At 47.2% G+C, this 25983-nt stretch overlaps 1 protein-coding gene across 1 annotated transcript in view; it reads right to left on the bottom strand.

The window, feature by feature from the left end:
• LOC140428214 (lysosome membrane protein 2-like) overlaps positions 1-25983 on the bottom strand; it is a 108460-nt gene that overhangs the window by 6150 nt on the left and 76327 nt on the right. The window contains exons 8-10 of the mRNA XM_072514423.1: positions 12758-12876; positions 8589-8662; positions 7246-7297 (exon numbers count right to left, since the gene is read on the bottom strand). Coding sequence (XP_072370524.1) covers positions 7246-7297; positions 8589-8662; positions 12758-12876 — 245 coding nt within the window. The remainder of the gene's footprint in view (positions 1-7245; positions 7298-8588; positions 8663-12757; positions 12877-25983) is intronic.

Here is a 25983-nt window from a genome sequence, read left to right as displayed (position 1 = left end):
CCTTCTTGCTCCTGTTCTCAAATCTTCTTGCATTGAAGGCCAGCATACCATTTGCCTTCCTAATTGCTTGCTGTACCCACACACTGGGGCAGCACGGTAGCACACGTGGCTAGCACTGTGGCTTCACAGAACCAGAGTACCAGGTTCGAATCCCAGCTTGGGTCACTGTCTGTGCGGAGTCTGCACGTTTTCCCCGTGTCTGTGTGGGTTTCCTCCGGGTGCTCCAGTTTCCTCCCACAGTCCAAAGACGTGCAGGTTAGGTGGATTGGCCATGCTAAATTGCCCTTAGTGTCCAAAAAGGTTAGATGGGGTTATTGGGTTTTGGGGATAGGGTGGAAGTGAGAGCTTAAGTGGGTCAGTGCAGACTCGATGGGCCAAATGGTCTCCTTCTGCACTGTATGTTCTATGTATTACTATGTATTGCTGTAAATACAAGTAAAACACAGCATTTTGAACATTAATCCCATATGCTGTTTTAATGTCATTACATTTTTATTATCTTTTGAATATTCATTGGTGAAATTTATGCTTCAAAGAGATGATCAATGCCATTTTTGAGACTCCCTCGACCCAGGATCAATACCGAACACACCTAGATCTCTTACTGGTTGGTTAAAAGTTAACATACATTTCACCAGGTGTTATATGAGAAGACATGATGGAATTCTTGGTGGTGGAGAGTAGTAATATACTTGCAATAAGTTTTAGACTTTTGGTGAGCAATGGCAAATAATTGTCCCTTGCCAGTCCATCAGTGGTTTAATGGGAAAGATATTTGTAGCACATTGAAAATGCCTTAAAGTTCATTCACAAATGGCTTCTTGAATTCTGACCACCTCATCCTTTGAAAAATCATTTAAGGTGACATCAATATCTCTGTTAATCGTCTTCACAATTATATTATTCCATCTTCAGTGTCCTCTTGCCTTTAAACTCAATGACCACCGCTACCCAACTCCTCGCTCTGGATTAAGAACAATCACCATGCCTCATAGACAAGCACCAGTAAACCAGTGTGGCTGCGTATCTGGATGGGCCAATTTCATTAACATGCATCTTCCCACAAATCCAAAATGACGACACTCCGACCCTCCACTCAAACACAAAATGTAACCAAACCATCCACATAGCTGTCACTGCCTCAACCATCTCTTGGTCTTCCTCTTGACACCCATCCCTTCATTAATAGAAGGTCAGCAAAGCAACTGAACATGGGAACAAGGCACTGAGGTATTTATTTCCAATAGCACAGAGTTCAATAAGAACATAAGAACTTAAAAACTAGGAGCAGGAGTAGGCCATCTGGCCCTTTGAGCCTGCTCCGCCATTCAATGAGATCATGGCTGATCTTTTGTGGACTCAGCTCCACTTTCCGGCCCGAACACCATAACCCTTTATTCCTTTATTCTTCAAAAAGCTATCTGTCCTTATCTTGAAAACATTTAATGAAGGAGCCTCAACTGCTTCACTGGGCAGAGAATTCCATGGATTCACAACCCTTTGGGTAAAGAAGTTCCTTCTAAGCCCAGTCCTAAATCTACTTCCCCTTATTTTGAGGCTATGCCCCCCAGTTCTGCTTTCACCCGCCAATGGAAACAACCTCCCCACATCTATTCCCTTCATAATTTTATATATTTCTATAAGATCCCCCCGCATCCTTCTAAATTCCAACGAGTACATTCCCAGTCTACTCAACCTCTCCTCGTAATACAACCCCCTCTTTTCTAAAGAGGATTAACCTAGTGAATCTCCTCTGCACACCCTCCAGCGCCAGTACGTCCTTTCTCAGGTAAGGAGACCAAAACTGAACACAATATTCCAGGTGTAGCGTCACTAGCACCTTATACAGTTGCAGCATAACCTCCTTAGTCTTAAATTCCATCCCTCTAGCAATGAAGGACAAAACTCCATTCACCTCCTTAATCACCTGTTGCACCTGTAAACCAACATTTTGTGACTCATGCACTAGGACACTCAGGTCCCTTTGCACAGCAGCATGTTTTAATATTTTATCATTTAAATAATAATCCCTTTTGCTGTTATTCCTACCTAAATGGACAACCTCACATTTGTCAACATTGTATTCCACCTGCCAGGTATTCCACCTGTTAAACTTGAACAGGAGTCGAGTCAGGCCACAGTTCTAGTCTCTGTACAAGGTGATTGCATGAGAGAAAAGGGAATAGAAAGATTAGATGAATGGCTAAGATGATGCAGATGGAAGATGAGAGGATCGAGGCAAGATCAGAAATGAGAGATGACAGCTATTGGGATAGATTGAACAGGTTGGGTTTTGTCTTTAGAAAAGAGAAGACTGCGAAATGAGCTGATAGAAGTTTTTAAAATTGTGGATTTGTATTGGAAAAACCAAAACCAGAGATAAATAAAAGACAGTTACCAGTGCGGACATTGGATTGGATTGGATTTGTTTATTGTCACGTGTACCGAGGTACAGTGAAAAGTATTTTTCTGCGAGCAGCTCAACAGATCATTAAGTACATGAAATGAAAAGGAAATAAAAGAAAATACATAATAGGGCAACACAAGGTAAATACATAAGCACTGGCAGCAGATGAAGCATACAGGGGTGTAGTGTTAATGAGGTCAGTCCATAAGAGGGTCGTTTAGAAGTCTGGTAACAGCGGGGAAGAAGCTGTTTTTGAGTCTGTTTGTGCGTGTTCTCAGACTTCTGTATCTCCTGCCCGATGGAAGAAGTTGGAAGAGTGAGTGAGCCGGGTGGGAGGGGTCTATGATTATAAGGACTTTGATTATAAGGACATAAGGATTCCATTCCTCCAGTCAGGCAGTTGTTAGGATATGGAACTTGTTACCACAGGAAGTCGTTGAGATAGAACCATAGATTCCCTACAGTTGAGAAGGAGACCATTCGGCCCATTGAGTCTGCACCAACCCTCTGGAAGAGCACCCATCTGGGCTCACTCCCCCAACCTATCCCCGTAACTCTGTAACCCCACCTAACCATTTGGACACTAAGGGGCAATTTATCATGGTCAATCCACCTAACCTGCCCATCTTTGGATTGTGGGAGGAAACCGGAGCACCCGGAGGAAACCCACGTAGAGAAGGTGAAACTCCGCACAGACAGTGACCCAAAGTCAGAATCGAACCCGGGTTCCTGGTGCTGTTAGGCATCAGTGCCACCTGTCACCCTAAATAGCTTTTATGCTTTCAAAAAGAAACAAGGTGATTGCATGAGAGAAAGGGGAATAAAAGATAAGATGAATGGCTAATCATATGGAAGATGAGAAGATTGCTGTGGTATAAAACATACAAGCACAGAATAATTGGGATGAATGGTCTATTTCTGTGTTGTCCATGTTTCCATTAACATCACCATCACTGTCTCTAAGAGAAATCATCCTTTTTCGTTCCAATTCTCTTCAGTTCTCGACTTCCAATAATCTTACCAAGGTCATGGGTTCTTCAAATTAATGCCTGAAATGCGGATGTCGCTGGCTAGGCCATCCTTTATTGCCCATCCCTAATTGCCCCTTAAGAAGGTGGCGATGAGCTGTCTTCTTGAACCACTGTACTCCCTGAGGTCCAGATACATCCACAGTGCTGTTCGGGAGGGAGTTCCAGGACTTTGACCCAGCAACAGTGAAGGAAGGGCCGATATATTTCCAAGTCAGGATGATGAGTGACTTGGAGGGGATCCTCCCGGTGGTGGTGTTCCCAGGTACCTGCTGCTTTTGTCTTTCTAGATGGTAGTGGTCGTGGGTTTGGAAGGTGCTATCGAAGGAACCTTGTGTTCCTGCTGTGCATCTTGCAGATGATACACACGGCTGCCACTATTCATCGGTGGTAGAGGGAGTTTGTGGAAGGGGGAGCAATCAAGCTGACTGCTTTCACCCGGATGGTGTTGAGCTTCTTGAGTGTTGTTGGAGCGGTATTCATCCAGGTAAGTGGAGAGTATTCCATCACGCTCTTGACTTGTGCCTTGCAGACTACACTCCATCTGTTCACCTGATGTCTATGTATTTACATTGTGTATTTATCGTATGTGCTATGTTATACATGTATGGAACAATCTGCCTGGACTGTACGCAGAAAAGTATGTCTCAGTCTACCTGGGTGCACGTGATAATAAATCTAAATCTCAATGGTGGACAGGCTTTTGGGAGTCAGGAAGTGAGTTACTCACCATAGGATTCCTAGCCTCTGACCTGTTCCTTTCGCCACAGCAACAGTAGGTCAATGCGCCATAATATGCTTTTACCATTCCTTAATGGTGTCCATTGATTGTCATTAAAAACCCATCCTGCTCATTACTGCCCTTTAAGCGAGAGAACTGGCGTCTTTATCCAATCTGGCCAAATGTGACTCCCTCACACGAACTACCCTCTGCAATGACCTAACAAGTCACAGCTCAAGGTCAGTTAGGAATTGGCAACAAATGTAGGTCTGATCAGCGACGCCCACACCCCATGAAAAAAATAAAAGGATGTGAGTTCAAATCCCATCATGCAAGCGGGTGGAATTTAAATTCAATGAATAAAATTTGGAATATAAAAGCTAGTCTCAGTAATGATGTCATGAAACTATCATTGATTGTTGTAAAAGCCCATCTACATCTAATGTTCTTTAGGGAAGGAAATCTGCCATCCTTATCCGGTCTGACCTGTATGTGACTCCAGATCCGCTGCAATGTGGTTGACTCTTTACTTGCTCTTTGCAAGTTAAGTTGTACCAAATCTAAAAGGAATGAGGCCAGATGGACCATTTGTCACCAACTTGGGCAGCCATTTTGACCCTGCAAAGTCCTCTTTCCTAACATCTGGGGCTTGTGACAAGATTTGGAAGCTGTCATCAAGCAAAAGCCTCACATACAAACTGAATAATATCTTCCAGTCAATCATCGGCAGAGCACATACCCAGCAGAGATAGTGGCATCGTGGTATTCAGCCAGAACGGTGTTTGCCTGGGAGTCCTTGACATTGACACCTGACCCTATGATGTCTCATGGCATCAGGTTAAACAAGGGCCAGGAGACCTCTGGGTGAATCAGACTCCAATCAGAAAGAAAATCTCTCCAATTCGAACATCAAAAATAAAAATAAGCCATATTTTCTGGTTCCTCTAAACTTGTCTTACCTCCAAACTCCATTAGATCCCAAAGCTGTCCCCTCCGTGACAATAGTCTTAGCTTTGGTCCCCACGTCTGCTGTGCCATAATGAAAACTTTCTTCCCCTTTTTGTATCTCACTCACCCAAGTCTGGGCCTTTGGCAGCTTGTGTTCTGACTTTTCTGACAATCTCTCTGCCTAAACCTCAGCTAATTCGTAATGCTTCCCCCCGCCCCCGTCCTCTGCCACCAAACATCTCCTTGTTTTCCACTTCTCACTGCCTCTGCTCATTCAGACCCTTGCCTACCTCTGACCCCCACCCCCAAATTGTACGGCCAGTTCCCCCTGCCTTGCAACCTCTTTCCCTCTTTTCAAAGTGCTTCTCCAAACAATTATTTGTCCCCTCGTCCAAGCGCTCTCCATTCCTCCAGTTCACCTTTCTCCACTTATATCCTCTTTGCTCCGAGATGATGGGCTGGATTCTCCGGTCCCTCAGACGCACGGGGCTGGATTCTCCGCACACCGACGCTGAAATTGCAGCCGGCGCTGGGGCTGAGAATCCATTTCCCCGCACAGAATCGGGACTGGCGGCGGGTCCCTGAATCTCCTACCTGTGGCCATTGCTGGTGGCCCGCCCCACATTCTACGCCCCCGACCGGCCAAAGTCCCGACGGTGTGAACCACTCATGGTCCTGCTGGTCGGGAAACTAACGTGGTGGCTGCGGACTCAGTCCGCGGCCGCCCTGGTTGTGGGCAGGCCAATCGGAGGGCAGGGAAGGCCTTGTATGCGGACGGGCAATTTTTGGGCGGGCGGTCAGGGTCGGACATGCGGCCGATCGGGGGGTTTATTTTTAGTGTCCAGCTCCGCGGTCTGAGTCTGCCATGGAGCACGGTACGGCCTCCGCCGTGCGCATGCACGGCCTCAGACCCGGAAGTGCGGGGGCCCGTATCCACAGCAAAAGCAGATAGATTTACGGCGGGTCTCTGCTAGCCCCCTGCAGTGCTATGAATATGGGGCCATTTCACACGATTTGTTTTGGCGTGAAACTCCACTGGTTTTACGACAGCATGGGACATAGTCCCCAAAACAGAGGAATCCAGCTGTGTGTATCCCGGCGGCGCTCCGTTTGCTGGCAGCGAGATTCTCCACTCCCACTGCTTGTCAATGGGATTTCCCATTGAAGCCACCCCACACCGCCAGGAAACTCACGAGTGGGGGTGCACTGCCAGCGGGGGGAAAAGACTCCCAAAGATTGGAGAATTCCGGCCTACAGAAGGTATTTCAGTATCAGGAATGCTCCAGAAAAGTAAACTTTTGTTAAATTAGTTATTGTATGACGTTTAATAAAACTGCCCACAAATTGTAACCAAATGGACATCCACACTCGGAAAGAATTGAATGCCGGGGCATTGAGTACAGGAGTTGGGAAATCACGTTGCAGCTGTATAACATCTTGGTTAGGTCGCATTTGGAGTATTGCGTGCAGTTCTGGTCACCACATTATCAGAAGGATGTGGAAGCTTTTGAGAGAGTGCAAAGAAGGTTCACCAGGATGTTGGCTAGTCTCGAGGGTTTGGCTATGAGGAGAGGATGAATAAACTAGGATTGTTTTCACTGGAAAGACGGAGGCTGAGGGGTGACCTGATAGAAGTCTACAAAATTATGTGAGGCATAGGCAGGGTGGATAGTCAGAGGCTTTTTCCAAGGGTGGAAGTGTCAATTACAGGAGGCACAGGTTCAAGGTGAGAGGGGGAAAGTTTAAGGGAGATGTTCGGGATAAGTTTTTCATGCAGAGGGTGGTGGGTGCCTGGAACGCGCTGCCAGAGGATGTGGTGAAGCAGGCACATTAGCAACATTTAAGAGGCATCTGGATGGATACATAAATAGGGAGGAAGTAGAGGGATACGAGGCATCTGGGTGGATACATGAATAGCGAGGAAATAGAGGGATATGGACAGAGTAAGGGCAGAAATATTTTTTTAGTTAGGGCATCATGATCGGCACAGGCTTGGAGGGCCGAAGGGCCTGTTCCTGTGCTGTACTTTTTCTTGTTCTTTGTTCTTTGAATAACTGGCATGGGGATTAGAAATGGAACATGTCACATTAGTGCAATAATAATATGCTTAACATATAACCTAAAAAAATTACGTAACATACCTCATTTATAAAGAGAACTGGTAAAATCACTGTCCTCATTTGGCCAGTTTGGCTGCAAGTAAATATATTGAAAATGACATGTTAGAATAGCTGTTGTTAAATATTTATGATAAACTGTTGCATGTAAGAAGTTGAGTAAAATCAAATTGATTTAGAAATTGGGAATCAAAAACACGTTGCCAATGAGGACTGCAACAAATTACAAGAAGACATATGATGGAGGGAAGGTCATTGATGAAGCAGCTGAAGGGCAGCACGGTAGCACAGTGGTTAGCACTGTTGCTTCACAGCTCCAGGGTCCAGGTTCGATTCCGACTTTGGTCACTGTCTGTGCGGAGTCTGCACGTTCTCCCTGTGTCTGCGTTGGTTTCCTCCGGGTGCTCCGGTTTCCTCCCACAAATCCCGAAAGATGTGTTGTTAGGTAGTTTGGACATTCTGAATTCTCCCTCTGTGTACCCGAACAGGCGCCGGAATGTGGCGACTAGGGGATTTTCACAATAACTTCATTGCAGTGTCAATGTAAGCCTACTTGTGACAATAAAGATTATTATTATTATTAAAACCATCAACTGCTTCACTGGGCAGTGAATTCCACAGATTCACAACCCTTTCGGTGAAGAAGTTTCTCCTCAGTTCAGTCCTAAATCTGCTTCCCCTTATTTTGAGGCTATACCTACGGAAGATGCCGCCAGCGAGGGCAGTTGTAAATTTCTCCCAATGGTAACAGAATTGCGAGGTTCTACCAACCAGGAAAGTGTGAACAGATAGGGTCTCTTTTCTCTGGAGAGGAAAATGCTGAGGGATGACCTCGATGAGCTCTTCAAAACAATGAAATGTTCTGTTTGAATAGACACAGAAAAATGCTTCCTGGTGTGAGGGAGAGAGAAAATAGAAATATTGGGCAGGATTCTCCGACCCCCCCCCACCCCGCCGGGAGGGAGGATCAACGTGGCACCGCGCAAATCGCTGCATGCTGCCCCGACGCCGGGACGCGATTCTCCCACCCCTGTGAAAACGGCTGCGCGCGAAGGCGCCGGGCCGCACGGAGAATCGCTGCAAAAGGCCGTAGCGGCAATCCTCCGGCGGCGCTGCGATTCTCCGGCCCGGATGGGCTGAGCGGCCGTCCGAGGAAAAATGAGTCCCGCCGGCGGCGTTCCAACATGCTCTGGGCCGGCAGGACCTCGGGGTTGAAGTGTCCAGGGGCGGATGTTGAAGAGGCAATGGGCGTCCTCAGTCATTCTCACAGACAGTGGGTAAGCTGTACTGTTGGAAAGCACTTATATTCACCCTAAAATAAGCAACATGAACTGCCAGTTTCCCAGAGAGTAAAGTATGTCACTTACACAATGTATTTCACTGACTCAACGTGAAGATTGATTTGCATTCTCTTCGCTGCTCTGACAGGGATGCCGGTCATCTGTAAATAATGCAAGCACAAAGATACTTCTCAGCTAGATTGCTTTATCGTTTATCTCTTTGCGATTCAAGGTTTATGGGCACGGAGGGGCAATGGCTTCTGCCGGGGGCAATAAGCTGAAGGAGCTGGGGCAGTGTCCAGCTGCAAAGGTTGGTGAAGGAGGGGCACATTGAGTTGGGAAATGTGTGAATTATAGAATCATAGAATCATAGAATTTACAGTGCAGAGGCAGGCAAGCAGGAGAGAGTAGCATCAATGAAATGTTGGCAAGAGAAGGGACAAAGGAGGCGGCCAAGGGAATCAGGCTGTGGTCAATGAAACTGTGGAAGGGGCATGTAAGAAAGAAAGAGTTGCATTTATATAGCACCTTCTATGATCTCAGGACATCCCACAGCATCTTACAGCCAATATTTTTGAAGCGGCGAGGGTCACTGATCCAGGAAATGTAGCAGCCAATTGGAACACAGCAAACTCCCAGCAACAACAATGAGATAATTTCTTCACGATGCTGATTAAGGGATCAGTATTGGCCAGGACACTGTCGAACTCTCCTGTTCTTCTTTCGGATAGTATTGTGGGATCTATTAAACCCACTGACGAGAGAAGACAGGGTTAACCTTCCTCCTTAAGGCTGCATTCTCTCAGCACTAGTTTTGAATGATGTACTCAACCTCTGGAGGGGAACTTGAAACCAAACACAACTTTCAGAGGAGGTGGAGCCACAGCCAACACCATGGAAGAGAAGCTGGAGACCATCAAAGGTGACAAAGGAAGAACCAGCAGTTGTCAGCGACAAGAGATCATGAATAATAGACTCCAGTCTGGGAAATGGGAACAGAAGACTCCTGATACTGCTTTCCACTGAAACAGGAATCTGATATATTACAGGTTGATGTTCGTAGGATGAAAACCAATTCTACTTGTGGATGGAGCTATTCGCAATGTTGAATGCTAACATAAAATATGACCAAAAGCTCTGGCAACAAGAATAGAAGCTTTCAAACAGGATGTGGATCCAATATTTTTCTACGAGTGTGTTATAACCCCCACGAGACCCGACTGATCGCCCCGTGGGCTCATGGAGCGCACACTCCTCCGCTAAGGGGTGGAGGCTCAACAGAGGACTCGTTAATTACCCGAGATAAAAGCCAACCCAGGAAGGAGCCGGCATCTCAGGATGGTCCCGGCTGGGATAAGGACTGTTGCTTAGTTGCTGTATTTCCTCACTGTGAGTGGGAAATAAACTACTTTGGACTCACCTTTTCGGGGTTCCACAATAGTCATTATCCTGTGGGAAATCGATACAATGTGTAATTTTTAGATGATAATCACTTCAAGTGCAGAGGATAATAGGAGTGAGGTGCAGGATTACATCAATCCCCATTCAATGTCAAACATTTGATCGTTATTTGTATGCAATATAACAACATTTTGTATTTGTATGGAGCCTTTATGCAGCAAAGTGTCACAAGGTGCTACATTGTGTTATCAATTACAATTTGACACCAAACCATGATGGAGATATCAGGGCAGATGACAGGCAAAGAGATTAGTTTTAAGGATTGTTTCAAAGAGAGATAGAGAGGCAGAGAAATGTTGGCAGATACGTCCAGAGCTTAGGGCCCAACCAGCTGAAGGCATGGTCACCAATGATGGAGAGGCTCAAGAGGCCAGAATTGGAGAAGCACAGAGATCCCGGCGGGTTATGGGGCCGGAGGAGAATAGAAGAAGAGAGAGAGCATGAAGGGATCAGAAAACAAGATTCAAAAGCTCCAGATGTTGTACAACTGATAACCAGTGTAGGTCAGCCAGTATGAGGTGATGTGTGGGTTAGGATACGGGAAACAGACTCTGGATGACCTCAGACAGAGTATGATACCAGGTGTGCAATGGAATAGCCAAGTCTACAAGTTAAAGGTAAAGTTGTCATAGTCCCAGATAACCGGAGGCTGTTTTCCTCTTTGAGGGGAGAGAGCTGACAGGTGGTGATTTAACCTGAAGATCACCATGCCTCATGAATAACCGGCATTACCCCACTGAAACTGACCACAACTTTGGGCGGTCACACCGGCACAGTTAAACGCAGAAATTCAGTCAATAAATCCAGGCTCCTCCAGAATGTTTGGCGTTGTGCTTCCCCTTTGACCTCTATCACCCTTGTAATCATAAACTGTCAAGAACCGCCACTTTAATGCTGTTTAGTATCACTGTAAAAACCCAGGGAGAAAGACCTTGTTGAATGATAACAAGAATGGGAAGGAACAGTTGTATAGCAATTAGTAAACTGACATGGGTGCGGCAGCATGATGGCGCAGTGGTTAGCATTGCTGCCTCACGGCGCCGAGGTCCCAAGTTCGATGCCAGGTCTGGTTTACTGTCCGTGTGTCGTTTGCACATTCTCCCAGTGTTTGCGTAGGTTTCGCCCTCACAACCCAAAGATGTGCAGGGTAGGTGGATTGGCCACGCTAAATTGCCCCTTAATTGGAAAAAATGAATTGGGTATGCTAAATTTAAAAAAAAAAGTAAATGGATCAGGGTAAACTATGTTGGTCCACTCAGCGACACTTACATCCCATGACCGAATACAAAAAAAGCAAAAGTGATGTGAGAAAAGCTTTATCACATAGCGAGAGGTTAATCTCTGGAATGTACTGTCTGAGAGTGTGGTGGAGGCAGATTCACACAGTGAGTGGTTAGGATCTGAAATGTACTGTCTGAGAGTGTGGTGGAGGCAGGTTCACACAGCGAGTGGTTAGGATCTGGAATACACTGTCTGAGAGTGTGGTGGAGGCAGATTCACACAGTGAGTGGTCAGCCTCTGGAATACACTGTCTGAGAGTGTGGTGGAGGCAGGTTCACACAGCGAGTGGTCAGTCTCTGGAATACACTGTCTGAGAGTGTGGTGGAGGCAGGTTCACACAGTAAATGGTCAGCCTCTGGAATGTACTGTCTGAAAGTGTGGTGGAGGCAGGTTCACACAGCGAGTGGTCAGTCTCTGGAATACACTGTCTGAGAGTGTGGTGGAGGCAGGTTCACACAGCGAGTGGTTAGGATGTGAAATGCACTGTCTGAGAGTGTGGTGGAGGCAGGTTCACACAGCAAGTGGTTAGGATCTGGAATGTACAGTCTGTGACTGTGATGGATATAGGTCCAATCAAAGCATTCAAAATTAACTTGAACTGTTATTTGAAAAGGAAGAATGTGCAGAGTTACGGGAGAAGGCGACAGAATGGTACTGATGAAATGCCCATTCAGAGAGCCAGTTCAGAAATGATGGGCCAAATGGTCTCCTTCTGCACTGTAACAATTCTGCGATCTGTTAATGAGGTGAACCTGGGCGTTAAGATGTGAACCAACTTCATAATTATAGCTATAAACCCTCACTAGCCTCGAAAAGCAGATTTTATTTGCTGAATGTCAAATTTCCCACATTTAATAAAATCCATATTTTTAAAAAAGATATATATTTCTTAAAGTCTTTAAAAACTACTGATGTGATGTCAAAGTCAGCGAGGCAAGAGTATTGGGAAAATTTATGTCCACCATGAGTTGTTGGAGCTCAGAATACTTCACTACAGACCGTGTTTGGGGAAGAAACCACTGCATCATCTCCAGGAAAATTGGATACATATTTGAAACAGAGAAGATAGGGTGGGCATTGGGTCAGTGTAGGGATGCTGTAGTGAGGGGCTGGCACAAACACAATTGGGTCTAAATGATCTCTGCAAAAACTTCCATAGTTCGCTGATTCTAAACCCGCTGAAACTACAGTTATCTGGCATTTCATCCTTATATCTTAGAGAGGTGGATTCATGCACTCTAACTTCTGTCAATGTATTATTAATTACATTGTGAGGGTTTAATGACATTCGCATTGCTAGACAGACGAAACACCGAAAATGGGGATAGCTGGGACACTTTGGGGTGGAGTATTTTTGACATTCAACTAAGTCAATAAACTCTCCACAGCCAAGAAAGCTTAGTTAGTGTCGTAGTTTTATCTTCAACTGAAAGGGCCAGTAAATAACTTGAATGTCATATTTTTGGAAAGGTTTATGTAAAACACATATTGTACCAGTAGTTCATCACACTTACCGGTTCTATATCAACGAATGTTTGATGAGCTTCCATATTAGGGTTCATTCCACCTACGGCTTTCGCTAACTCCGGATCCCCATTGTAAAAATGAGGAGACGATATGAGAACTGGCGCTCCTGAGATTTCAGAATAAAGAGAAAGAGGAGTTTATTTTTCAAAGAGAGATCAGTGCATTCATTTTCTGTGAACACTCAATGGTGCATCATATTGTGGACAAGATGCATGGACTTAGAATGAGGTACAATATTATTGCAAAATAAACTCTACACACACTGTGGCCTCTAGAGAGAATTACACACACGTGGGGTGGAATCTTCTGATCCTGCCTATGACGGTTACTGAGATGTCAGAATTCTGTTTCTAAGGATTTTAAAGACAGGTTAAAGGCAGGCCGAGCTTCCTAATGAAAAATGTTGTGAAGTACTTTAGTGTACATTAGTATGTCATGTAATGCTGATTAAAAAGCCACCTTGCTGGAGTTAAGGTCCCCTGTTAAATGAAATTCCCATGTATTAGATCTGGGGCGCGATTCTCCGCTCCCGTGACTAAGTGCCCAAGCCGTCATGAACGCTGTCGAGGAGGAGAACACCGGGTATCCTTGTATGCAGATGATTTGTTGCTGTATGTTGCGGACCCAGTGGAGGGGATGCCTGAGATAATGCAGACACTCAAGGAGTTTGGGGAATTTTCGGGGTACAAATTGAATCTGGGTAAGAGTGAGCTGTTTGTGCTGCATCCAGGGAAGCAGAGCAGGGGAATAGATGACTTACCGCTGAGGAAGGTGACAAGAGATTTCCGGTACTTAGGGATTCAGATAGCCAGGAGTTGGGGAACCTTACACCGGCTTAATCTAACAAGATTGGTGGAACAGATGGAGGAGGATTTTAAGAGATGGGACATGATGCCCCTGTCACTGGTGGGTAGGGTGCAGGTGGTTAAAATGGTAGTCCTCCCGAGATCCGGTGATGGTCACGAAGGCTTTTTTCAAGAGAATTGAGAAAAGTGTCATGAGTTTTGTGTGGGCCGGGAAGACCCCGAGAGTGAGGAGGGGGTTCTTGCAGCGTAGCAGGGATAGGGGGGGGGCTGGCACTACCGAGCCTAAGTGAATACTACTGGGCCGCCAATATCTCAATGGTGTGTAAGTGGATGGGAGAAGGGGAGGGAGCGGCGTGGAAGAGATTGGAGATGGCGTCCTGCAAGGGAACCAGCCTACAAGCAATGGTGATGGCACCGTTGCCGTTCTCCCCGAAGAAATACACTACAAGTCCAGTGGTGGTGGCAACACTAAAAATTTTGGGGCAGTGGAGATGACATAGGGGAAGGACGGGAGCCTCGTTGCGGACCCCGATAAGAAATAACCATAGGTTTGTCCCAGGGAGAATGGATGGGGGATTTGAAGCATGGCAAAGAGCTGGGGTTGTGCAACTGAGAGATCTGTTCGTAGACGGGACGTTTGCGAGTCTGGGAGCGCTGACGGAAAAATATGGGTTGCCCCAAGGGAATGTATTTCGGTACATGCAAATGAGGGCTTTTGCGAGGCAACAGGTGAGGGAATTCCCGCAGCTCCTGACGCAGGAGGTTCAGGATAGAGTGATCTCAGGGACATGGGTGGGGGATGGTAGGGTGTCGGATATATACAGGGAAATGAGGGACGAGGGGGAGATCATGGTGGATGAGCTGAAGTGGAAATGGGAAGAAGAGCTGGGGGAAGAGATTGAGGAGGGGCTGTGGGCCGATGCCCTACGTAGGGTAAACTCGCCGTCCTCGTGCGCCAGGCTAAGCCTGATAGAATTCAAGGTTTTACACAGGGCGCATATGACCGGAGCATGGCTCAGTAAATTTTTCGGGGTAGAGGATAGGTGTGGGAGATGCTCGAGAAGCCCAGCAAACCACACCCACATGTTTTGGTCATGTCCGGCACTACAGGGGTTCTGGGTGGGGGTGGCAAAGGTGCTTTCGAAGGTAGTGGGGGTCCGGGTCGAGCCAGGCGGGGGGGTTGGCTATATTCGGGGTTGCAGAAGAGCCGGGAGTGCAGGAGGCGAAAGAGGCTGATGTCTTGGCCTTTGCGCCCCTAGTAGCCCGGCGAAGGATATTGCTTATGTGGAAGGAAGCCAAACCCCCGGGCGTGGAGACCTGGATAAATGACATGGCAGGGTTTATAAAACTAGAACGGATAAAGTTTGCACTAAGGGGTTTGGCTCAAGGGTTCACCAGGCGGTGGCAACCGTTCATTGACTACCTCGCAGAGCGATAAGGGAAATGGGAAGGTAACAGCAGCAACCCAGGGGGGAGGGGGGGGGGGGGGGGGGGGGGGGGCCCGGGCGGGTCCTCAGGGGTGTTTTTGTATACATATTTGTATTAGGCTATGTATATTGGATTGTTTGATTTTATTTTTGGAGAGTTATTATTTTTGATAGGGCAGTTGCCATTTAGTTTATATATTATTTATTTGTTTGTTAAAAACGGCCACTGTTATTTATACTGTTTTACTGTTGTAAAAAGGAAAACCTTTGTATTGTTTTGTTTGGCCAAAAGTTTTTTTAATAAAATATATATTTTTTAAAAAATGAACGCTGTCGAGGTTCACGACGGCACGAAACGACCCCGAACCCGACCGATTCAGGGCCCGAAAATGGGCTAGGATCGGGGCCGCGAGAAACTCAGGGGGCATGTCGCGAAAGCAGCGTCGTCAGCGCGCGCGGGCATTGGCGCCGCATAAAAGCGGCGCCGCATCATCCGCCACGTAACTGCCGTCACACGCGCATGCCCGGGTTGGCCGGCACCAACCGGTATCAACCCGCGCATGCGTGGTTGCCGTCCTCCCCAAGGCCGCCCCGCAAGAAGATGTCGGATGGATCTTGCGGGGCACGGAGGAAAGGAGGTCCTCCTTCAGAGAGGCCGGCCCGCCGATTGGTGGGCACCGATCGCAGGCCAGACCCCTTTTGAGTCCTACCCCGATGAAAGAACCCCCCTCGCTCTCCCACAGGCCGCTCCCCCAGCCTTCCCGCGCTGTTCCTGCCGGCAGCGACCAGGTGTGGATGGCGCCGGCGGGAAGCCGTCGTTTTGGGCAGGCCGCTCGGCCCACCCGGGCCAGAGAATAGCGGGTGTAGCGGAGAATCGCCATTTTGGGTGTCCCGGGCGATTCTCCTGCCTGCACCACGCAGAACTCGACAGGGCCGTTCTCGCCGCTTGGGTGAATCGCGAGAGGGCGTCGGACCGGCGTTCCGGGGAAAAATGGGGCGCCAGGCGATTCTCCCAACCGGAGCGGGAGCGGAGAATCGCGCCCCTGAACTTTGGTTAGTGTATCTTACATGTCGCCGCACGATATACACTACTCATCAGATTATGAAACAGAGCTTCATGTATGAAGTAAATTGTCTTTATTCATTTAGTTTGTAGATGTCTCTTGTCAGAGGTCAGTTTCCAAGCAAATACAGAGTCTTTTTAAAGTTTGTTTTGTCCAAGCAAATACAGAGTACTGAGTTGAATTCAATACAAATACAGCTCTTGATATTTCTTCTTGTTGAATACACGATACAGAAAGTTGAAAATGAAACTAAATGGCTGTTCAAAGCGACAGCACAGAAAAGTAGCATCAGAGATTTAAAGTAAGTGATTCCAGAATTAATTGTTCAAGACCGGCATGTATTTTATAAAGATTATTGCTGTATCTCCCTTTCTAGCTGTGATTGAGTTAAAGTTATTACACAGTTAATTCAATTCGATCAACATCTTGTCCGTCAAATTTTAACATGAGGTGATGAAATGCGCCCTTCTTATGAATCTTATCCGTTGTCATGAAAACAGTTTCTGGGAGTGGTGCCCAGACACGTTTAATTAACCAAATGTGTTCTTGGTTAAATCTAGCTCTCTTATCTGATGATTCCCATGGGAAACAGCATCTCTCACTGTCTTTGAAATGTGGGTATTTTAACAATCTATTTCAAGAAGCCATTTTAAATCTTGGGCCATTTATTCCTTTAATTTGTTATATACTAAAAGGTAGATTCTATCACCATGCCATCGAGAAATTAGAACATTTGCTTTTATGACTGTATATTAGTGGTGTCTTCGTGGTCAGGTTGCCTTCTTTCATTGATTATTGGTGAGCTGTTGTTGCATTGTCCTCTTTAGGGGGCATCTCCAAATGCCATCCTATGCTTGTGGTAGTGCAAGTTGCATGGAGGATGACCTAGGAAAGGTTAGCGGGTGAGGGTAGTGCTGGGGCTGGGCAAACGTGGATGGGATAGTGCCGGTTGTCCATGTGCCCTTCAAATATGGCACATGGACCTTCAACCTCTTGAGGCACCGGCAGGGATAGTGACTTCCTGCCTGTACGCAATGTGAGAATCAGCGAGCTCACAGTACAAGATCACATGTGGTCAGCTGCACCGGCCCCCACAGCGGAAATCCCTTTTACTTTCGCAGCCAACATGGAACTTAGACTTCAGAATGGAAGATTCCACCCATGTTTTCTGAATCAGTTATACACCTATTGTGACAGGTCTGGGCCGGGATAAGCAGCTGCACTACCGGGAAACAATTATGTATCAACAGACTGGGGCAACAGACATATAAGACAGCAATATTGTCTGGATCACCAGCTTTGCTGTTGATTCTCAGTGTGAGGGGACTAAGATCCCATTGTATCTTTTGTAAAATAGATAGAGCCACCCTTATGGCTCTTTCTAAAATTTTAAAAGCTGGTCAAGCTTTAAAAATGGTGAAACATGGGTGGCACGGTGACGCAGTGGTTAGCACTGCTGCCTCATGGCACCGAGGACCCGGGTTCGATCCTGGCCCTGGGTCACTGTCCGTGCGGAGTTTACACATTCTCCCCATGTCTGCGTGGGTCTCACCCCCACACCCCAGAAGGTGGACTGGCCACGCTAAATTGTCCCTTAATTGGAAAAAAAATAATTGGGTACTCTAGATTTATTTTTTTTGAAAACGGTGAAGCTATGTCAGTCTGTGACCTTGAACAATACAAGTTGCCATGGCAGTATCGTAGGAAATTGCACCTCGTTATCTCTGAAGACACACTAATGACACCCTGTGGGCTGCGAAGATCAAATTCAATCCGAACTATACAAGGGCCATCAGCATTTCATAAGCCAGGCTGGCCAACCAGAAACTATTTCTTGGGTAGGTCAAAGGGCCCCCCCAATCTTCCTTTCAAGATTTATTAGTGGAACTATTTAACCATCTCAAGAATCCAGATGAGGGATACGCATCCCTTATCAAAGAAAGATGGGACTCATGTGGCACGATCCTCCAGCTGGTGCCACCAGTTATATTGCCTTGCTGTACTGCGAAGCTAAGTCTGTCATTTTGCCATCTGCACGCAGCCTCACATAAAAGAGGCTCCGTCCACATTCAACACCTAGCCACATCTATATTGCTTTTGCCAGAACTTCTACGCCATTACATACTCATGCGATTCGGCCAACGTTGAGCTGGCACGAGGAGCGGTGCCCAAAAGCAATTCCCTCTCACTGGCCGTGCAGGGTTATGCATGGCGGGGAGTTCACGGGAATCCTGGTATCGGGCTGTCATTTTGAGTGGGCGACCCTATACTGAAGTCCAGCAGCTGGCCCCCCTACTGCACAACACCAATCCTGGACCCCCAACAACACGGGAATTACGCGTCACCATCCCCCACAGCATGCACATATGAGGTGACCCACCTCCCTCCCACCGACCCCCCTCAGTCCCCCAAAAAGCCTCCTCCATGAGACCTCCCCATCAGGCACCCCATATCAGTGACCACCGTATTAGGGACCCCCACATCAGAGACACCCCAATCAGAGGTTCCTCCACCAGAGACCCGCATATCAGAGTTCCCCATATCAGAGTGGTCTAGTGGAGGTCACCCTAGACCTCCAAATCAGAGACACCCCATCAGAGACACCCCATCAAAGACGCCCCATCAGTCATCCCTGCCAGCAGCCCAGGCAGAAACAGTGAAATATCACTGCTTTCACTGCTCTGATACCTGCTGCCTCCAACAGAAGTGCTGATAGCAACAGATGTTATTTTATAGAAAGCCAAAACCACATTACAAAAAATAAGGGCCATCGTACATGAAAATAAAATAAAAAGAAAATACATAATATGGCAACACAAGGTACACAATGTAAATACATCAGCATCAGGTGCAGCATACAAGGGAGTAGTGTTAATCAGATCAGTCCATAAGAGGGTCGGTTAGGAGTCTGGTAACAGCAGGGAAGAAGTTGTTTTTGAGTCTATTCGTGCGTGTTCGCAGACTTTTCTATCTCCTGCCCAATGGAAGAAGTTGGAAGAGTGAGTAAGCTGGGTGAGAGGGGGTCTTTGATTATGCTGCCCGCTTTCCCCAGGCAGCGGGAGGTGTAGATGGAGTCAATGGATGGGAGGCAGGTTTGTGTGATGGACTGGGCTGTGTTCACGACTCTCTGAAGTTTCTTGCGGTCTTGGGCCGAACAGTTGCCATACCAGGCTGTGATGCAGCCCGATAGGATGCTTTCTATGGTTCATCTATAAAAGTTGATAAGAGTAAATGTGGACATGCCGAATTTCCTCAGTTTCCTGAGGAAGTATAGGCGCTGTTGTGCTTTCTTTGTGGTAACGTCGACGTGGGTGGACCAGGACAGATTTTTGGAGATGTGCACCCTTAGGAATTTGAAACTGCTAACCATCTCCACCTTGGCCCCGTTGATGCTGATAGAGGTGTGTACAGTACTTTGCTTCCTGAAGTCAATGACCAGCTCTTTAGTTTTGCTGGCATTGAGAAATAGATTGTTGTCGCTGCACCACTCCACTAGGTTCTCTATCTCCCTCCTGTATTCTGATTCGTCGTTATTCAAGATCCGGCCCACTGCGGTTGTATCATCAGCAAACTTGTAGATGGAGTTGGAACCAAATTTTGCCACGCAGTTGTGTGTGTACAGGGAATATAGTAGGGGGCTAAGTACTTGCAGGGCCCCGGTAGTGAGGACTATTGTGGAGGAGGTGTTGTTGTTTATTCTTACTGATTGTGGTCTGCGGGTTAGAAAGTCGAGGATCCAGTTGCAGAGTGAGGAGCCAAGTCCTAGGTTTTGGAACTTTGATATGAGCTTGGCTGGGATTATGGTGTTGAAGGCGGAGCTGTAGTCAATCAATAGGAGTCTGTTGTACGAGTCCTTGTTGTCGAGATGCTCTAGGGATGGGTGTAGGGCCAGGGAGATGGCGTCCGCTGTGGACTGGTTCGGTGGTATGCAAATTGCAGTGGATCAAGGCATTCTGGGAGTATGGAGGTGATGAGTTCATGACCAACCTCTCAAAGTACTTCATTACAACTGACGTTAGGGCCACCGGGCGGTAGTCAGTGAGGGACGTTGCCTGGTTCTTCTTTGGCACCAGTATGAGGGTGGTCTTCTTGAAGCAGGTGGGGACCTCGGAGCGGAGTAGGGACAGGTTAAAGATGTCCGCAAACGCATCTGCCAGCTGGGCCGCGCAGGCTCTGTGTGCACGACCAGGAATCCCGTCCGGACCCGTCGCCTTCCGAGTGTTCACTTTCAGGAAGACCGATCTAACTTTGGAAGCTGTGATGGTGGGTACGTGTGTGTTATGGGCTGTTGGGGCACTCGCAGTGGGTCGTTGGTTTCCTGCTCGAACCTGGCATAGAATGCATTGAGTTCATCGGGACGGGGTGCGCTGCTGCTGGAGATACTGCTTGGCTTCACTTTGTAGCCCGTTACGTTGTTTAGGCCTTGCCACAACCACCGAGAGTCTGTGACGTAGTCTGTGACTCTCGCTTGGTCTGATATTGCGGAGGCCGTACCTGAATTTCTTGTAATGGTCAGGGTCACCTGACTTCAACGCCATAGACCTGTCCTTCAGTCGGGAGTCAATCTCGCAATTGAGCCATGGTTTCCGGTTGGGGAACGTACAAACTGCTTTCTTTGGACGCAGTCATCCACGCAGTCGTCCGCACATTTGCTGATGAAGTCTGTGACGGTGGTGGCATACTCATTTAAGTTGGTCACTAAGTTCTTAAGTATGGACCAGACCACTGTCTCTAAGCAGTCACATAAGAGCTCTTCTGTCTCCTCAGACCAGCACTGCACAACCTTCTGAGCTGGATTCTCCCGCTTGAGTTTCTGCTTGTATGCTGGGAGAAGGAGCACCGTCTTATGACCTGATTTTCCAAAGTACGGTCAGGGGATGGAACGGTAGGCACCCTTGATTTTTGAGTAGCAGTGGTCAAGAGTGTTGTCGCCCCTGGTGGGACAGGAGATGTGCTTGTGGAATTTTGGCAATACACTCTTGAGGTTGGCCTTGTTGAAGTCCCCAGCCACGATGAACAAGGCCTCCGGGTGTTCTGTTTCGTAGTTGTTTATAACTGTGTACAGTTCGTCCAGCGCCTTCTTCACCTCTGCATGGGGTGGGATGTAGACCACTGTGATAATGGCTGAAGTGAACTCATGTGGAAGATAGTATGGGCGGCACTTCACGGTCAGCTATTCCAGGTCTGGGGAGCAGTAGGTCACCAGGGTCGCCACAGTCAAGCACCAGGAGGGGTTGATGAGGAGGAAAGCCCTTCCACCCTTCGCTTTGCCTGATGACGTGGTGCTGTCTGCCCGATGAATTGAGAAGCGTTCAGGTTGTATGGAGAAATAATTTTTACTAGCCTTTAAATGACAGGGCAATAGCTTCCAGCCAGCCAGATATCGGGATTATTTATTTTCATTTCCTTTCATGCTTGAATGCATCTCAAATGCCCTGTGGTGAAGCTAACCACAATGTTTAGAAATATCTAGGAGATACGTGCTTTCACTTTCTCTCTTTCTCAGCAGAAAGCACTTAACTTCTTTTGATGTGGTAAGGACCTGTCAACCATAGCTAGATATTTATAAACATTTTCCAGCTGTTGAAAGAAATGATATTTCACAATGATTGCCACAAATGGTCTAACTCCCTTTCATTTGAAGAGATGAGTTATGGCGTTATCCTTGTAGTTTTGGGGAACAGTGCCCGGGTTCCAGACTAGACGGAAGAGACCAGTGAGTTTCGCAACCATGTGAGTCCCATGAATCTTCAATATTTTAGGTGCGATGCTATCAGCTCCCGGAGACTTACCCATTGAAAGATTATTTCTGGCCTTTGTGACTGCCACTTGAAAAGAATGGAGAGCAAGATCTTCCAGAGTGTGGTGTTGTGGAAGAGACTCAATGGTATCATTGCACACGGGGGATTGTTGGTTTTGAAAATTGTTGAAGGGCTTTGTCCAATCTCTTACCTATTTATTAGATGCTGATTGCCATCTGCTGAGAGGATGGGTGGCACACCATTGGTTTTGGGACCAGAGTCCAACTACAGAGCTACATGTAGAGCCTTCAGGTCATTCCTATCAGCAGCTGCATGAAGGTCTACAGTCTTCTTTTCATACCATCAGTTCTTCATCTCCCTGAGTCTGGCTGCCGTATGTGTTCTGTACGATGATGTCTGGAGTTTTTTGCTGCTTATTTCTTGTCAGATATGCAAGATCTGTGAGCATTATTTAGTCCGTCTAGAGGTTTGCCAGGTGTGATCAATGTAGAAATTTCATATATATTGCATTGTATGTATTTAGTGCAGTAAGTGTTAAAAGTCTGGATTGAAGTCTGTGTGACTGATGCAGTCATGTTTTCAATGAATCCTAGTTTGAAAGGTTGGGAGGCAGGGGTTCAATTAAGGCATCATAAAAAGCTTCGGCTAATGCTGATTTGTTTGGATTAAGGGAGGGGGTGTCCCTGTGGAGTTAATTAGATTTCAGCTTGGTAAGGTGATGCAATTACTGGTTGGAGCTGATGTGTCAGGTGCTTTGCTGAAAAGCAGTTCAGTTGGGCGTTAGTTGGAGATGTGAGCAGAAGTCAAGTATCTCAGTTCAGTTAAAAGATATGTCTGCAGATAGATTAGTATTTTCTTTCAAAGCTGTTCAGAAGAGTGTGTGAGCGGAAACCAGCTGAAACAGCTTTTGAAGGAATACAAGCATGGTTTTGATAGGTGTCAGGTCTTTTCTTTAAAACGGTCTCAGAGAACATCTCTGTACAGCAGATATTCCTGAGTGCTAACTGTATTTAACAGTGGATTGAGAACTGAGATAATATTATTATTATATTCCGAGTGCTAACTGTATTTAACAGTGGATTGAGAACTGAGATAATATTATTATTATATTCCGAGTGCGAACTGTATTTAACAGTGGATTGAGAACTGAGACTTTTTTTATTTGTTGTTTGTGTGGGAATAGAGATAGCAGTTAAGGGTTACTCTGCCACTATATTGATTAGCATTGTTTAAGGGGCAATTGTAAGTTATTTTCTGGTATGATGTCAAAGATTATTTAATACTGTGTTAGTAATGAAGTTTGTTTTAATATATCATACCTCTATTTCTTTGTGTAATCACTCCTGGAGCGAAGTAGCCTTTCCTCACAGTCTTACAAAATTAAAATAAAATATTGGGGTTTCAGTCCAGTATCCTAACCACTATTGGGGTCTGGTCTGGATCATGATAAAATTTGGGGCTTTGTCGATGTTGAGGAACCAGTCTTGGTGCTTCTGTTTAATGAATCCTAGTACCTCAGATGTTGTGCAGTAAGCAACATCTGACGAATCAGACTACAGAAGCGAAATAGATCACTTGGTTGCATGGTGTACCGAAAACAACCTCTCTCTAAATGTTGGAAAGACCAAGGAACTGATCATCGAGTTCAGGAAGCATAGCACGACCTCCCCTCACCCCCCACCCCCATTTACATCAATGGCTCCGAAGAGGAGATGGTCGATAGCTTTAATTTCCTGGGGCTCACCATCACCAACAGTCTGTCCTGGTCCACTCACATTCAGGAAAGCCCAACAACGTCTCTACTTCCTACGGAAGCTAAAGAAATTCGGCATGTTTGCATCGACTCTCACAAACTTCTACAGATGTGCCATAGAGAGCATCCTATCCGGCTGCATCACAGCCTGGTATGGCAACTGCTCAGCCCAAGATTGCAAGAAACTGCAAAGTGTGGTGAACTCAGCCCAACGCATCACACAAGCTTGCCACCCTCACATTGATTCTGTCTACACCTCCCGCTGCCTCAGGAAGGCAGATAGTATTGTCAGAGACCCCTCCCACCCAGGCATTGCCTTCTTCCAGACCCTTCCATCAGGCAGAAGGCACAGAAGTCTGAAGACCCACACATCCAGACAAAGGAACAGCTTCTTCCCCACAGCTACAAGACTCCTCAACGACTCCCCCTCGGACTGACCCGTTCCCTGTAAGAACACTATTCATGATGCCATATGCTGTCCTTGCTCATGTATTTGCTTTGTTTGGCCCCTTGTTCTGCACTGTAACCAGTCACTATTTGGTGATGTACCATTTGTCAATGTACTCTGTCGATTATTCTTTTGTCTATTATGTACGTACTGTGTACGTCCCCTTGGCCGCAGAAAAATACTTTTCACTGTACTTTGGTACACGTGAGAATAAATATCAATCAATCAATCCTTTAACTTTTCCCAAGAATCTTAGATGGCACTATTGTCCACCTGGATATCAGCAATTCCTGTGGCTAGTTTCTGTTCCAGTTCTTGGGCTGGATCCTCCAGCCTCGCAGCTGTGTGTTTCTCAGCAGTGGAAGGCAGTGCACCGTTTGCTGGCAATGGGATTCTCTGTTACTTCTGCTGTCAATGGGAATTTCCATTGAAACCACCCCACACTCTTGGGAACCCGGGGGGGGGGGGGGGGGGGGGGCGCCGGGGGGGTGGGTGATGCCCACTGCCAGTCAATGGCCTGAGAATTCCGCCCCTGTCTCTTGACCCTGCCTTTAAGGACTTTTAATTCAAGCCTCCTTTGTGGTTGTGGAGAATCGCCGAGTGCTGCAAGAATCGCGCCACGCCGCCCCGGCGCCGGCTTGCCGATTCTCCGGCTCCGATTTTCAGGCGCCCGTGGGATCGCCACTGCGCTGGTTGAGGGCCGTTGAAAGTGGTGTCCCCCCCCCCCCCCCGGCGATTCTCCAGGCCTTGCCTGGCTGAGTGCCCGCTGGGTTCGGCCGAGTCCCGCCGGCGTGGGTTACGTATGGTCCCACCCGGCGGGACCTCGGAGTTCTGTCAGCGGGGGCCTTGCTGGTGGGGGGGGCGCGAGGGGATCCGACCCCGGGGGTGGCCTCCACGGTGGCCTGGCCCGCGATCGGGGCCTACCGACCGGCGGGCGGGCTAGGTCCTCCGTGCCGGGCCGCTGTAGGGCTCCGCCATATTGCCCAGGGGCCGGCGCAGAGACGGGAATCCGCACGCATGCACGATCTCGTGGCGTGGATCCATGTGCTTTTCAGTTTGTCTACTTGCTGGAAGATTGTACTTGTAATGGTTAGGCCAAACTCACTGTACATAGAGAGAAGGAGCCGGCCATTGCAATTTGCTCTTCCAATACCATGGTGTCCTAGTGCTCCTCCCCATGTATTACAGTCTCTACCCATTCAGGCATTGAAAACACCAAGGATAATGAGGTTATCCTTTTGGAGTACTCCCCTGCTTATGTTTCTGAGGTCACCATAGAATGCTTCTTTGACCTCGTTTGTATGTGTCATTGTTGGAGCGTAGGCACTAAAGGGAATTGCATGCTGGTCACTGGCAAGACTGGAATGAAGAATCATGAGTACACAGCTGATCCCCATAGGAAATGAGTCATCCTTGTGTGCCAAATACAATGTGTAGCCACCAACTTCCTCAAGTTGAGACTCCGCTGCAAACATTATTTAGCTCAGCACAGCTATGTTGATGTTGTACCTGGCCAACATTCTGGCTATGAAGGCTGTTCTGTGCGCTGACCTATTTTGTAATCTACAAGTGTTCTGACATTCCATGAACAGAGCTTCACATGATGTTCTTTCGACCGGGGTAAGTGGGTATCCAGGGAGGAGCAGTAATCTGGCAGGTGCCAGGTGCAGGGAGAGCTGGTTATGTTTAGAGTTCCTTCCCTTCCCTTTCTCTGAATTGGGGTGAGCAGAGCTTTGGCTGAATCTGTTCTGCACCTCAGAAGGATATAAACTCTACATCTACCGTAAACTGTGGAGCGAGACCATCACCCTGAGGCCACCTGTATGCAGGTTTCTGACTGAAAATTGCCATCCTCTGCCTATCCCCATTGCCAAAGGGGTTGGCAAGTCTCATATGTTGGGTGATGATAACTTGCAGAGCAAGATATTTCTTGAGTATAATTAAGAGATTGGG

This window comes from Scyliorhinus torazame, chromosome 8 (assembly GCF_047496885.1).
Source record: "Scyliorhinus torazame isolate Kashiwa2021f chromosome 8, sScyTor2.1, whole genome shotgun sequence".
In the NCBI taxonomy this organism is placed as follows: Eukaryota; Metazoa; Chordata; class Chondrichthyes; order Carcharhiniformes; family Scyliorhinidae; genus Scyliorhinus; species Scyliorhinus torazame.
This window is presented reverse-complemented; position numbering and strand designations above follow the sequence as displayed.